The sequence below is a fragment of the Denticeps clupeoides genome, chromosome 5 (genome assembly GCF_900700375.1).
Source record: "Denticeps clupeoides chromosome 5, fDenClu1.1, whole genome shotgun sequence".
NCBI lineage: Eukaryota > Metazoa > Chordata > Actinopteri > Clupeiformes > Denticipitidae > Denticeps > Denticeps clupeoides.
The window spans coordinates 15,884,547-15,899,945 of record NC_041711.1 but is presented as its reverse complement, the minus strand read 5'-3'; the positions used below and the strand labels follow the sequence as shown (position 1 = coordinate 15,899,945).

The 15,399-nt window shown below is 44.1% G+C and overlaps 2 protein-coding genes across 5 annotated transcripts in view; one reads left to right on the top strand and one right to left on the bottom strand.

Annotated features, from left to right (window-relative positions):
• The first annotated feature begins 678 nt into the window (after nt 1–678).
• Nucleotides 679–4,701, top strand: rs1a (retinoschisin 1a). Its single transcript, XM_028979387.1, has 7 exons — nt 679–737; nt 1,444–1,524; nt 1,726–1,739; nt 1,823–1,946; nt 3,163–3,304; nt 3,397–3,592; nt 3,752–4,701. The coding sequence occupies exons 2-7, from the start codon at nt 1,473–1,475 to the stop codon at nt 3,902–3,904; spliced, it is 681 nt and encodes a 226-aa protein (XP_028835220.1). The 5' UTR covers nt 679–737; nt 1,444–1,472; the 3' UTR covers nt 3,905–4,701.
• Nucleotides 4,404–15,399, bottom strand: part of cdkl5 (cyclin dependent kinase like 5) — a 30,444-nt gene continuing 19,448 nt past the window's right edge. For 2 of the 4 annotated variants that reach the window (XM_028979384.1, XM_028979383.1), the window contains 8 exons: nt 13,971–15,108; nt 12,951–13,052; nt 11,244–11,346; nt 10,432–10,552; nt 10,021–10,126; nt 8,691–8,804; nt 7,670–7,891; nt 4,404–7,507 (listed from right to left, as the gene is read on the bottom strand). In XM_028979384.1, coding sequence (XP_028835217.1) covers nt 7,136–7,507; nt 7,670–7,891; nt 8,691–8,804; nt 10,021–10,126; nt 10,432–10,552; nt 11,244–11,346; nt 12,951–13,052; nt 13,971–15,108 — 2,278 coding nt within the window. In that variant the 3' untranslated portion in view covers nt 4,404–7,135. The remainder of the gene's footprint in view (nt 7,508–7,669; nt 7,892–8,690; nt 8,805–10,020; nt 10,127–10,431; nt 10,553–11,243; nt 11,347–12,950; nt 13,053–13,970; nt 15,109–15,399) is intronic. The other 2 variants (XM_028979386.1, XM_028979385.1) reach the window with 2 other exon arrangements.

Here is a 15,399-nt window from a genome sequence, read left to right as displayed (position 1 = left end):
TAAAAAGTGGGGTCATATATATTATTTTGGGGAGAAGTCGGCCCACTAGGCCTTTTGTACACATCAGCGAATGATGAGTAAATTTTTTGGGGCAGTGTGGCCAAGCAGTTAAGGAAGCAGCCCCGCAATCAGAAGGTTGAAAATCCCGACCCGCAAAGGTGCCACTGATCAGAGCACCATCCCCACACACTGCTCCCTGGGCACCTGTCATGGCTGCCCACTGCTCACCAAGGGTGAAGCAGAGGACACATTTCGTTGTGTCACCTTGTGCTGTGCTTCACAATGGAGGAGGAAGATGGGGAAGGAAAGAGAGAAGAAACGTGACGTCATGTCAGTAGTCTCCCCTCGTTCCACAAACCACCATAGTACATTACGAACAGGGTCCCGTTATTTAACAAGAAAAAAAAATGTAGATTAAAGCACCAGAAACACGGACAGATGTGTAAATAAAATTTATTATAAAAAAAAAAAAAAAAAAAAAAGGTCGCTTAAAACAAAAAAAAAAACAAAAAAAAAAAAGAGACATTAAAATAATAAAATGTATGCTCTCCGGTGTCAAGCCCCCTCTAGCGCCGGGTTTGTACGGGACCGTAACCGGACGAACGCCGCCAGGAGCTCCTGTCGCGTCACCACCCTGCGCCGGTTGAAACGGGCCAGGCGGGCCGCGTCGTTCCCCACCCGTCTCAGCAGAAACCCGTGATGTTGACCCCTCGGCTGGAGAAACACGTCGTTTGCGGGTGCATGGTTCTATAAAACACACATTATATACGCACACACATAAACATAGATATATATATATTTGTGTTTAAAGAAAGTTCAGAACTCGGGTGGAAGCGCACACACCTCTCGCCGAGCTCGGTAGATGAACGCGGAGTGGGCCCTCAGGCGCTTGGTCACCCGGCTGGACCTGTCGGCGCTTCTCACGCGTAAACCGGACACTTTCATCGGTTCGGCTCCGGGCGTCAAAGAACCGGCCGGAAAACGGCAAAAACTGCGTATTTATTGTCCGCCTGGCTAATTTTGCCCTAATGAGCAGCACATCGGGGCTTCTGGGACCGCGTTTGGCAATTTGCATACTCATTAGGTGCATCACAATTGCATGAACCTGCGAGCGTTTGGTCGTAATTAACGAGGTGTCGGCGGCTAATGGCTAATGCCACTTAAATTGGAATTTGAATAAAACTCCGCAAAAAAAAACCAGGCAGCCTTTCTGATTTTATGTTTTCGTCATACATCAGCGTCGACCAATTTAAGGAGATGAAGAAGTGCATTTGTACAAAAGAACCTCTCCGCCTAGCTGGTAAATTCCGGGGTCGCCTCCGAATGGGATGCACTGCCCCTCAACAGATGTGGGAGGAGCTTTGTCAGGAGATAAAGGGTATTAGTAAGGTCATTACTGTCCCGTGGATTATAATAATCCAGTCCCCTTGTCTCTGGCGTCAGTGTGGTCCGGCGCCTCACCGAGAAGATAGATGGAGATCAGCATGCGGCAAGTCCTGCTGGCCATTCTGCTGGTGTCTGAAGGTATGTGCTTTTGTCCACACGCCATGGGACGGGCAGGGGTTAGACGATTCAGAGCGAATGCCTAAATGGGATGTGTTACCACAGAGCATAAGGGACGTGTGTGTATTTACCCACGTTATTTTTGATAAAAAATTAAAAATATTGCCTGATATATTTATTTTCTTCCTGCTGCATTGTCTTGCTGGACTGTTTTGGTTGAAGTGCACCCACAGCAGGTATGGAGATATCAGACAATGGAGCTAATTTTTAATACCATTCAATGACATTTTGTTTAAGTTCATTGTTTTCCTGTCAACAGCAAATTGAGGAGACATGGAGCAGCAAAACCTGTAAATGTGACTGTGAGGGGGAATCTCCGACCGAGTTCCCCAGCCTGGGCTCATCCATCTCGGGCTCCCTGGTAGAGCGTGACTGCATGCCAGGTGAGCAGAATGCTCATTAACATGCAGAGGAAATGTCATAGGGGCGCAGTGCACAGCACTCGTATATAATTCTGGGGTGCAGTGCAGAAAGGTTTCATTAGCGCTAATTTCAACGATTACAGCTTTTTATTACCGCCTTTGAGGCACCTCCAACAATAAAGGTTACCTGTATTCTTCATGGCCGCTTTTTTTTTTTTTTTTCTCTCTCCTGTGAGCTTCTGAGATTCAAGTATTATCTTGCTCTTTTACTTTGGTATTAATTACCTATTTGTGAATAAATGATTTAATTATGCCCACCATGTTTAATGAATCATTTTAGAACCTGCAAGTATTTCTCGAAACAGCCCAAATGGCACATGCACTGGAGGGGAACGTCATTAATCGGTGGATGGATTCTTCACCAAGGCCGGATGTGTGCCACCAGCCCCACCATGGATAAAATGCCCGAAGGCTGGCATGCTCTAATAATGAATGAGACATGCGTGGAGACAGTGGAGTGGAAAGGGAAGATAGTGAATACATGAAGGATGGCGAGAACAATGGCAGTAAAACCTCCACCAGGCCCGGCCCATTAGGCAGGCTAAAGAGCTTAGTCCTTTAAACCTTCGAACAACTCGGGCTACTCTCAGTCACTGTTAAGATGTTAAGTTGAGGTGTTTGTGACATGAAATAGTTTAAACCGTAAGTGGTGTGGAATGAACAGATTTTATTTCATCCAATGATGTCATGTTGGACATGGGCTGCTGTTTTCATGTTTGGAACGGAAACCCTAAATGGTGGATGTAGCTTTTACAAAAAAGTAGGTGTTTTATAAAGCTTCCGAATGTGACCATCTGTCTCAAGACTTAATGGATGTTTATCTCTTATTATAGAGAATTAAACCAAGCCTTTCTTGATTTGGAAATGGAGTAGTGCATTTCCAAATCGTGTACAGGCAAAAAGATGGGAAGAGGAATTCGCAATCCAGAGGCAAAGCCTTTAATGTGTTCATTTAGCAGTCTTGCACTGTGTGCTTTTTCTCCTTACATGGTTATTAAGGCCTTTTCACTTCCATTAAGCCACAGACAGAGATTTCCTTTAAGTCTTTGAAAAGCCTTTTGAATTTAAATTTCTTCTCTTCTAAGAGCTTCTGTTGAGCTTTTAGCTTCTGCAATAACATGTCCTGTTCGCTATCTAGCTGTCCTAGTTAACCTGTTAAAAATATATTTGCCAACAGAATGTCCATACCATAAGCCACTAGGGTTTGAAGCTGGTTCAGTGACTGCGGATCAGATCAGCTGCTCCAATGAGGATCAGTACACAGGCTGGTTCTCCTCCTGGACTGCCAACAAAGCCAGACTCAACAGCCAAGGCTTTGGGTGAGGTTTGAGGGGGGGTTTGTTTGGGTCCGACACCCCAAAGACTATCAAACGACTTTACACTGACCAGTAGAATGTGCTGTTCTCCTCAGGTGCGCCTGGCTCTCAAAGTTCCAGGATGCCACCCAGTGGATCCAGATCGACCTGAAGACTGTGAAAGTGGTGTCTGGTATCCTGACTCAAGGCCGATGCGATGCAGATGAGTGGATTACCAAATACAGCATCCAGTTCCGCTCTAATGAGAGCCTGAACTGGATCTACTACAAAGATCAGACTGGCAACAACAGGGTGAGTCCTGCACAAATGTTGCACAAGTCCTTTTTAGTGATTCATTCCACAATGTTTAGAGGCATCTCAGTGTTTCAGATCGATCAGCTTACATGCATATGACTTCACCTTTGACCTGGAAAGCTGCCACATACTCTCGATTGACCTGTTCCTCCTCAGGTATTCTATGGGAACTCAGACCGTTCCTCCTCGGTGCAGAACCTCCTACGCCCGCCCATTGTGGCACGGTACATCCGCCTGCTGCCCCTGGGCTGGCACACACGAATTGCCATACGACTGGAGCTCCTGCTGTGCATGAACAAGTGCACCTGATCACCCCTAAAGGTCTCCCTCCCCTCCAGCCGCTCTCCCACTCTGATACACATGCCAAACTGGATGCCCTGCCATTTATTTATTTATTTATTTATTTATTTATTTATTTTAATTGACCTGACATTATGATTTATTCCAACCTTGGTGAGTCTTTTAAAGGAGGGGGCATTGGTGGTTAAAGCCTGGGCTAGCAGAGGTGACCTAATAAGGAGGAAGGTCATAGATTGGCATGGTTTCATTGACGTGTACTGTTCTGTTGTGGTTTGTGACTGTGGCGTATTATTGTATGACTATGCAGCAAGGAAGGTAGCATTTTAAGTAACATGTTTTAAAGTATAAATAAAGGGAAACACTTATGTGTTTTTATCTATAAATGAATAGATGTATATCTTAATGTAGAATGCAATGCAGTGAAAGCTTATCCAATTATTTATTTATTTATTTATTTGGGGGGGGGCGGCAGGCAATGTAGATGGAAAAATGAACAGGCCAGTAGCAGTTCAGTTGTTTTTGTATTTTAATCATCAATAAATACAGAGACAATATAAATGCTGTTTGTGTAAGTCATGCCAAGAGGGTAGCCGATGAGGCATCAATTCAGAGGAACCATAGCAATAACTTATAAAATATGTTAAAGAACATTCGTTTATTTTTATCAAATTCTCCCTGGGTGACACAGAATGGATATAAGGGACATGGAAGTCCACATTCAGATACAGGTGAACATTTCTTCTGGGTCCCAGTGTGGCTAGCATCAAAAGTGACATCAGAGGGAAAAAAAATAAAATAAATAAAAAGTCGATCTGGAGTTGATGTTGGACATGGCACGTGATCGCTTTGCTTTGAGAAGGCTACTTGTCATAAGAACACATATGGTAGTGAATCCCGTTGGAGGATCCAAGTGTCGTCCTCTGAGTAACGGACAGTTACTGTCTCCTTTTGGTTTTTCATAGCATCGTCACAAACATTCTCAGAACATCCTGAATGAGGAGCGTGTGGGTGTGTGCCTTCCGCAAAATTAAACACGGGTTGTAAAATAAGCCCAATAGACTAGATAATTGTTCAAAGCAGGTTTCAGACAGAGATCCCAGTTATTCACTTAGAACAGAACACAGAAGAACAATGGGAGACTGGGTAAGTCATGAGAATGAGGAAGACAGAACTGTATGTACTGAGGTGTCCATCTTTAGAGGAAGACACATTCTGCTGCAACAGACTGAATTTCATGAGAGAATTCACCAGTAAATTAAACCCTAATGTTAATGGTGATCCCAGCAAAATGTAAAGTAACCGAGTGCAGGTTTATCAAATGCTAGCCCACAGTACAGCACACCAGCAGTTCCAGATGGCAGTAAACTCTCTGCCGCAACATGACACAAAGTGATGGCAGTGAACCGAGCGGAGAAGACCAGCGGTGAGGAGAAATCCACCCTCCTTGAACCCACTACATCTACCCAATTTTTTAAGGCAATCAGAGATCCAGTCACTGTACCAATCTGTGCCGTACAGCAGCAGGACAATGCAAAACAGAACAAGCAGGCCAAAAATTCTGGGTACATTCAGTGAATATGAGCGTCAAACAGAGTGACAAAAATGGGCTAAACTGTGTTTAAATATGTGCTACACAGCCACTAGCGTTTGTAATATTTCAACTCACAATGTAATGAACAATTATTGTCCCATTTTGGATCAGATGTGAGCTATTCTATGAGCCTGTTCAGTCTTAAAACTTTGCCATTAAATGCCACTGTTCAAATACATTCTTCTGTTTGCCTTTAATGGGAATGATCACGGATCATGAATTCAGGCCTATTTTAATGGTTAAATCAGACAACAGTAGCCTTCGCACAGATAGAGTGGGAACAGATGGACACTAAGAGCATGGCCTGCTCTCGTGCCCCTCACCAAATTACAATAACAGGCTTGTCGAAATCCTCCGGGAAAATCTACTACAGGTCAGTGCTATTGGTCACAATATACTGTATTAACACAAGACGGAAAATAACCACAATATTACCTCTTCATAGTCTTGTTAAAGTGCACAATTGATAAATAATAGGTAGAAAAAGGCTAAACGAATTGAGTAAAAAAACTCCATTGAAAATAAACTTGTTGAACGATCATACGAATTACTGCACTGTTCATAACACCAGTTGATATTCTATGCAATAATTTAATGTAACATACATACAGTATTGCCCCATTTCACTGAAGTAACAGAATGTGTCATATAGATGATTAAGTATGATTTTGCTTTCCTGAATTCCTTAGAAATATCACATTCTTTCAGTGTTGAGAAAAACAGAATATAATTGTAAGTGGTGCTTTTTTTGCACCAGGGGTAGTTCAGTGTCCTATGAACTTCACCGAAATGACCCTGCAATGTGCAAGTGAGCTGGGGGAACTGGCTGTATGACAACCTGCAAGTATTGGAGCCTCTGGCAAGGTTACTCAGCTCACCATCTGTTGAGACCCAAACTCTGGGGGATGCCATTCGAGCCCTGGGGCTACAGCGATCCCCAGAAATCTGTCTGTGAGGCGGAAATCTCTTTACGAGGACGGGTACAGTCCTCTGTGGCTCTGACTGCAGATTGTTGTATGTATTTAATTTCTTAAAAAGTAGGCTGACTGTTTCAGAGCTTGGACTTAATTACAGTGCCGACAAGCCTCCGATGCGGTCACATGCTGACACTGTCTCGTTTACTGAGAACAAGAAGTCATACATACCAATGGCCACTACCAATTATTATTATAAAACCATATACATAAATAAGATTAACATCGGTGGGGTGATCTTGCTGGAATAATAATTTCAGAAGGAAGTAGATATATGATTCATAGGAAACAAAGTAAAACTGTTTACTGCAATAAAATACTTTCTGTACAATTATATTTTAGACACAACAAATAAATACTCATAATGAAATATAATCATTACACATACTGTTTTATACATTTCATCTGTGTACAAACTAAAGCTCTTGCAGTTACTTTGTTTTTTCCTCATCCATACATTTCCATATACATATAATTTATCAATAGAATATTTGAAAACAAATAGAACTTACAATCAAAGTGTAATAAATAATACAGATTTTTTTTTTATCAAATATTGAAGATATTATAAAAGAGAGGGGGAAAAAATGGAACATGACAAATGCCACCCTATGGCCAAGAACAGCATTGTCTGCCACTGGATTGTGATGGAAGGGTGAGAGAGCTGCTCACACCCTACAGGGCAGTTTCCTTCAGGTCATTCAGGTTTGGCATCCGTGACCTGGTGGGCCGGGTGAAGTTTGGCCCATTCTGGCCCCCTTTATTGGCCATTTGGTCTGGGTACGGTGCCCCTTCGGCTCTTGTGAGGGCAGACACGTGCCAGTTTGACTCGACTTGACCTGGCAGGGGGTAAGCAGGCTTCCGGTTCTTGGGCTGGGGGGCGCCACCACTGGCGCTGCTGCCAGAATGGGCACGGGCTTCGGGAAAGTTTCCTTTGGAGGGCGGATTGGGCAGAGGCTGGAAGCGTGGCTCCGAGGCGGGTGGCACTTGGCTGGAGGAGGGAGAGGACAGGTGAAGCAGCTTTCGCAGCGACTTCAGGGGCTGGTTCTGGGTGCGTAGAATGGAACAGAGACAAATTTACCCATAATGCTGTTCAACCAAACATGTACAATAACCAAATACAGTACACATTAGGTCATGTAAGTGCATTATAAGGCTATAATTCTGCAAATGTATGTCAGAAATCAGTACAAGCTTTAACAGGTCTACCTGAGTGAGGGGCTCTGCTAACTTCTCGGGAGGCCAGTCCTCTCTTTCTCGCTCCCTCTCTCTTTCCCGTTCTCTCTCTCGATCCCTATCTCGGTTCCGGTCTCTGCTACGTTCCCTCTCCCTGTCCCGGTCTCTATCGCGGTTCCTGTGGCGGCTGCTCTGATGGCTGGAGGACTTCACTGCCCCCCTCTGCATGACCAACTCCTGTCCGTCTACAGGCACCTGCCACAGGCCGGACATAGCAAAGTTAGCATAGCGTGCAGAGTTAGCGCACATTAGCATGGTCACATCCAGTCACCTCCCACTCCTGTACTTCAAAGGGAATTCAATGGCAAATAGTGTGCTATGCTAAAATTTTATAACTAAAGCATGTTATAGGTTTTCTTAAATCATTTGAACCAGCGTGGACCATGGACTGGAGTGTGATGCGGAGATCACAGAGAGCAACAGCATGCACATCATGCCAACCTGTACATTTTACATCTGCAACATGCTGACAAAATGATGGAAGAACAGGAAAGCCAAACCCTGGTCCATGAAACTGTTAAAAAAAACTAAACAAAAAACACCATTTTCTTTTTAAACTGCAGGAAGCTCTGTTCAGTCAATGGAAATTAAATTGCGGCAGCACAAAAATGAATAGCCAGGAAGTAAGTGGCTTTCACTGCACTGAGAGCAGATGGCACCCTGCATGGCCAATGACTGAAACGGACTTGCCGGCCGATGCAGTGCCAGCCTCAGACAGGCGGACCCCGAGCCTTTTTGCTAATCCACAGCATGGCGGATGCGGGGCATGTGCTGAAAACCTGGATCGGTTTACTGGTTTAGTATCTGCCCAGTATGGCCCTGAGAGCCGTTGAGTGCCTTGTGGTTCGGCGTTTGGCTTTGTGTTTTATTGGAAAATATCAACTTCAAATGACTGAAGTGATGAGAAAATTAACATTTCAGTGATTAAAACATGCGATGAACTTTTGGCTGATGAGGTCGGTACGGAGAGCAGTACAGAATACAAAAGCAGTACCATGGGCGTGGAGACTAGTTTCACAGAGGAGCTATGCTTTATGCTATTCTTTGAGTTAAATAGAGGGAAAAGGCTTTTCTTGATGCTCGGATTCCTTCCGTCCTCGGCCTCGGTCTGCAATATAAGATGCACAAGACTCCAGTGGCACATGGGGGAAAGCACCGAGCGAACATACGGACACAAACTCAATATTTATGGAGAGAGGCAAAGCATCAGCATATTCTCTGGCAGACGCGTTGGTTGTGTTTGTACTGGTTCTCATGGAAATCCCAGGGCACCAGCACATGCATGTGACTCTGTGTTTGAATTCTCTCAGCGGGGGCTTCTTTCAACAGATGCACCCGCTGAAAGAAAGAAATAAAAATAAACCAGCAACTAAACCCCTTTGGGAGATGAGCCCAGATATTAATTATCACAGTGGGTAGGAGTGGCTGGTTCTAGAAGTGCTAACAGGGTTAAGCCCTCACTACCCTCGTAATTGTTCAAGATCGTCACAGCAATTTTGGGCTTTCAATGACTTCAGTTTCATTTCTGGGGTGGAACTGTTGTACAACATTTGGATTGATGTTTGCCATTCAGACGTGGCAAAGTCTGTTTGGCTCAATAACTACCATGACAACAGGTATGGCCTCTTGATTTGTGGAATAACTTAATTCATTGAGTAGATTTTTTTTCCGTTGAATGTTGGATGTGAAGTTCTTCTCTGATTGGTATAGTTTTCTAAATTCATTTGATATGACAAAATTGTTGGAAATGGGAGTGGATGTCATTGCATCAACATTAAGTGGACAATAATGCCGTACATGGCAAAACATCTTTATGAAAAATTAGAGCAGAAATTTAGCATAGTTTTTGGCATAATATCCATAATGAAAAGGTTCAGATTGAGTTTCAGTGGAGCCTTTCAGTTGGTTTTGCACGGCCACACTATCAGTGTGACATGCGGACTATGAAATTTCCAGAACAGAAAGAAAATGCTGAATTTGGGCAAATCTGGCACAGTGGATGTTTATAAGTGGGGCATTTTCCATGTGAAATGACCTCAGCAAATTAATCTGCACAATCATCATATATATTTATAGTGTATGAAAACAGCAACAAGATGTGTCACTTCAGGGTGGCACCCAAATCCGTTCCATTGCAATAGTGAGCGAACACACACAGAAGCTCAACACACTCTGTACACGTTACGAACAGCTCTAGCGATTTCCACAGTCATCCAGAGTGGCAGCCTTGCTACAGGTCGAGTGTAAACACCGCCATCACTAAGCAACAGGTCTCACGTCAAGCTGACGCGATTGGGCCACAACACACCCCATCCCACACCCACCGCTTGCGACTTCTTCTTCTTCTTCTTTATTGCTCTGAAGAAACCCTGTTTCTCTTTCTGTTTGGAAGGTTCCGGAGGGCTCATGGCCATGGTCTCAGTGTTATTCCTGAGACAGACAAAAAACTTAATGAGATTAGTTCATTATCACTGTTGAATTCTACTCTGGACTGATGCACCCTTTTTATCTGAGAAGGTGCATTTGCTATGACTGTTTTAAAATAGCAGGGACACTTATATTTAATCAGGAGTAAATTTAATTACACACACAAAGTTGGTGTTTAATACTTATTGATTTTGATCAGCCTGAGCTGATAAGATTATTTCTGTTAATGAATGGAGTGAATTCAATTACACAATTTAATAAATTAAACACCATTAGGCTTTGGTGAACAAATTGCATGAGTAACTCACCAGGGGTCGAAGGTGGTCTGGCGCTTGGCATGGTTGCTCATGGCACTGCTGTCACTGGGCACAGCTGGGCCTCGGCCTTGGGCAGTGGTGTCGTGGTATGAGTCAGGGCGTGGTGATGGCACTGGGACAGGGTATTAACCATTAGACATACATTCAAAACTGCAGCAATAATCTACAAAGTCCATACTTTTGTTAAAACTGACAGAAACGTAAAAGAATAAAACATGATAAAACATCACATTTATGGACCATGTGAACGGTGTAATCTGTTACTCTCTGACACTGAGCTGTGCCGAGATGGACCCGTGTACCAGAGTGTCATCTCAGCCTCACCAAAAGTGCAGAAGTTTGATGGATACCAAAATGGACCAATATAATCATAGTGGACATACACTAAACTGTGTCAAGTCAATTATTAAAAAAAAAAAGAAATTATTCATATTTTAGTACTTAACATTGATATATGTAAAATGTTGATAAATGACATTTGAAAGTGAAGTGATTGTCATCGTGAAACACCGAAGCACAGCACACAGTGACACGAAATGCGTCCTCTGCTTTTAACCATCACCCTTAGTGAACAGTGGGCAGCTATTACAGGTGCCCCAGGGACTAGTATGTGGGTATGCTCAGTGGCTCCTTGGCAGTTCAGGATTCAAACCGGCAACCTTCTGATTACAGGGCCGCTTCCTTACCTGCTAGGCCACCACTGGCCCTTTATGCAGATAAATAGTATTATTTCTACCAATCTAGCAACAGTAGTGGCAGACTCCATACATTTGGCCTAACCCTACTTTACTCATAAAATGTACCTCTGTAGAAGCTGCCGACTCTTCTGGGCATGGAGTCACTGTAGATGATGCGGTTCTCTTTGGAGGTTGCGTCCTCCAGGTGAGGGTCGTGATACATCCCCACCTACAGTCGCCACAGCAGGAGACACGGTGCAGGAGATCAGAGATTTTCACACATAAGAGAGAGGATGTGAACTCTCATGCAGGGACAGATGAATAAGAGAGAAAGAGAAGGCAGACACCCTACTTCCTGTCAGTCATTCATACATTTCTGAATATGGAGTGACATTTATAAAACACTCATAATAAACATTAAAACTGAGGTGTTAAGATCTTATTCTTAGACTGCGATGGGCAATAGACAATACGTTGGCAAATAAAAAGGTAATGCAGCAAAACAAGCAAATAGAATCACTCGGTGCCTGGAATGATAAGGAGTTGTGGGGCTCTCTTCAGTTTTGCCACCTAATGCCATTACACTTAAGGGGTAACCAGTGATGTTTGACTTTTTCAAAGCTAAAAGTGCTCAAGCCTTACTATTATAAATGAAAAATGGTAGAACAGTTCTTAAATGTTTTTATGAGAGGAACAAAACTACATATATAGTTGAATTTTCAGTAGCATTTGCAAATAGACAGCACAGCCAGATGGAGGAAGCCTGGCAGCAGATTCTTATGGAAGGCCAAATGGTTAACGGTTTCAACTTTAATGTTTTAATGCATATTGACCTATTTTATCCTCTACACAGGAAGGGCATTTACCAAAGAAGCCAGTGCTTTAGTTCTCTTCACATACAGTCTGGGAGATAAGCAGATGAATGGTCAACATGCAAGTGTTCATACAGTGCTTCCGGAAAGTAAACCTTCTAAATGGTTCTCCTCTGTCTACAGGCCCTTCTCCCCTGATCGCTCTAGGAAGAGTCCTGGTGGTTTTGAACATCTTCCACTTGATTCACTGTGCTCATTAAGACCTTCAGTGGAAGAAATTTTTCTGTAACCTTCCCCAGACAATTCCTTTGACTTCATGCTTGGTTTGTGCTCTGACATGCACTGTCAACTGTGGGACCTTATATAGAAGATGTGTGCCTTTCCAAATTATGTCCAATCAACTGTCCACATATGGACTCCAATTAAGTTCCAATTAAGTCAGTATGTCTACATATGGACTCCAATTAAGTTGCAGAAACATCTCAAGGATGATCAGGGGAAACCGGATGCACCTGAGCTCAATTTTGAGCTTCATTACAAAGGCTGTGAATTCTAATGAGCATGTCCTTAACAGTATTTTTTGTTTTTATTTTTTTTTATTTGCTGAAACTTCAAGAAAAAAAAGTTATTTAATCCAATTTGGAATAGGGCTGACATATAACAAAATGTTGAAAAATGAATGCGCTTTTTAATTTACTTTCTGGATTCACTGTAGGTGATGAGCAGTACTTTGTCTTTATAAGAAACATGTAGCACAATTGACTACTTCTCCACTTATTACAACCCAGTTCTTCAGATGAATCAGATGCAATTCAGAACTGGAGAATATAATTCCTAGACAATTCTATTTAGTATACTTCATTTTGTAGGCAGTTAGGAGGCAGTTGTAGTTGTTGACTAAATGTCAAACATCACTTTTCCCTTTTACAGTGACAATTTGCCTGCAAATGACAGGTTGTGTTTTGCTGGGTAAAGGGTCTTATTAAGGGAGCTAGAATTCTCGGGAGGTGGACGTTCGGACCTCATTTTTTGGACGCTGTGAGTGAAAGGAAGCTGTGTTGTCCCGCGTGGAGTCTTTGACGGGGGGTCGAGTTTGGGTCACGTCTTTAGGAGACTGGTCACTCTGTAGACAGAACGTAAGCAAATCAAGCAGACAGTGCGAGAAATGGATCCATGTGAACTGAGTGACAATAATTGCAACACCGGCCAGAGAACAAATGCAGGAACACGAAGAGACAACAACAAGGTCAATCATGCATCAGCAGCAGATCAGGAGCATTCTCTTGGAAAACGAGATCAGGTGAATCGATGTTTGGGCTTTTGTAATTTCCTGAGAGCAAGCTATTTCTCTGTGGGACACTGTGAAATTGAATACATTTGGGTTGAGGGATAAACCCTTGTCAGAGTGAAAGCGACAAAATGGAGATAAGAAGAATGATTTCCTCTCGGGCTCTTCCTGTGCCATGCAGACACAGACGAAATTAAGCGAAACGTCAAACTCCAGTAATGTGGCAAACAAATATGGGATTAGCAAAGCCTGACAGCAGCTTTGGAGAGATTAAGGGCAGATAAGAGATGAGAGTTTTTGCTACATGTTTCTATATGGCATTGACCACATTCAATGACAGGGGGAAGGAACTGGCAAACACAACATTAACACATTACTTTCACTGTGTAAAATGTTATAATAATCATTATGCTTAATGATGAGATTATTATTATTATTAATAAATGAACGCAACATATATATTTTGTATGCTATAAGGTAGTTTGAATATCATACTGCACATCAATAAATAAGTGCAAGGGAGTGATACAATGACAGTACTTAAGTACATGATAAGACTATTACAAACTATATTACATTGATGATAGCTGACAATATTAGTTTGTGTGTAATGATAATTCTGTTTATGTTATACTGGTCAACCCATGGCATTGGAAATGGTGCAGCTGGTGAGGTGTGTATGAACTTCACAGAATAAGAATAAATTAAAATGGAATTGGTAATGGTAATTGGTCACTGCCATTGGTCACTGACCCTGGTGATGTCATCGGTGCAATCCTCTCTTGAGGAGCCGACGGAGTGATGAGTAAGGGTGCGGTGCTGCAGCTGCGGTGAGAGGAGTTGCAGACTGCTGGCACGTGTTGGCACCCCAGCCTGCCCCACTGCCAACCCAACCTCCTGGCCATGGGGCCGATGACGATCCCTCTGCACATACATGGAGTGGCGGTGGGGCCGCTGCTGGGAAGAGAAAGGACTGGTGTAGCCTGGGCCATAAGGGAAGGTCTCATGAGGGGCAGAGAGTGAGTGGGCGTGGCCTCCTCCTGTTCCACCTCCTGCTGATCCTCCAGTCCCCCCACCACCTCCTGGATCCAGAGTGTCTGGAAGCTTGGCTTCCTCTGGGGTCTTGTGGCGGGTAGAAGAGCGACGGGAATCCAGGGTGCCACCCTCCATGCGGGGGTTGGTGCGACTGGCGGGACTGTGTCCAGATCGATCCACATGGCGGGCTGAGGGGCTTCCTGGGGCAGCATTGAGGTCAAGACAGCTTGCAGGAAAATAACGTGAGGCAGCCTGGTCGTCCAACAGCAGGCCGGCTCCACTCAGGTTGCCCACAGATTTAGCATCACTGAGGCCTGGTGTGCCTCCAACGCTACCCCCTACGCCATGGCTGTGACCTTTGGCCAGATTGAGGAAAGAGGTGGCGCTCTTGGTGGATGATGGCATTGAGCCATGGGAAGAGTCTGTGGCATAACCGTGTCGGCTCCGCTTCTCGCCCGACTGCAGTGTGTTGTTCTTGCCCTCGATGAATGAGTGGCGGTTCTGCTGTGAACGAGGGTTGGACTTTAGGTATTTTCCACCCGGAGGCCCTTCCGGAGGCTTGGTGGTGGGGGGCGGCGGAACGTTGAAGTCGAACTCGGTCTTGCCCTTTGCGTCTTTGGGACTGAGCAGATGGGGCAGGTTGTTGTTGGTCAGGTCTTTGCTGCAAGAGGCAGAGCGGTTGAGGGTCTGCACCTGGTAGCTCTTCGGGTGCAACGTGGGGCTCAGGCTGTTTGGTGCTGGGGCGTTGCCGTTTAGGAAGCTCTCTCTGCTGCGGTGCAGGTCCTCATTACGGGGCAGGCTGGAGCATTCCTTACTGTTGGAGCGCCTGTCCCTTGAACTCTTACTGCCGTGGCTCCTGCAGGTCAGATAGACATTTACAGAGTAAACAAAGGAGTACAGCAAGACAAGGAGATGTCAGGGGAAAGGGTGAACAAAATCCTGAAGAAATCGTATGAGATATCACGCCCCCTGTTTGTTTATTAGTGCATCTGTCTGTGCGTCTTGTTAGATTTATCAAACCCATTGTCACGACTGGGGGTGCGAAAGGGAAGAAAGCGCAGGACATCTTGGGGAACAGGGAGCTTTATTATTAACACTACACAAAATGGCGCCAGGGCCAAGAGGGTAATACAAAAGGGAAAAGAAC

Coding starts and splice junctions, on each gene's coding strand:
- rs1a (XM_028979387.1), top strand. CDS start 1,473: ATGGAGATCAGCATGCGGCAAGTCCTGCTGGCCATTCTGCTGGTGTCT. Junction 1,947..3,162: donor AGAGCGTGACTGCATGCCAG/GTGAGCAGAATG, acceptor ATTTGCCAACAG/AATGTCCATACCATAAGCCA. Junction 3,593..3,751: donor ATCAGACTGGCAACAACAGG/GTGAGTCCTGCA, acceptor GTTCCTCCTCAG/GTATTCTATGGGAACTCAGA.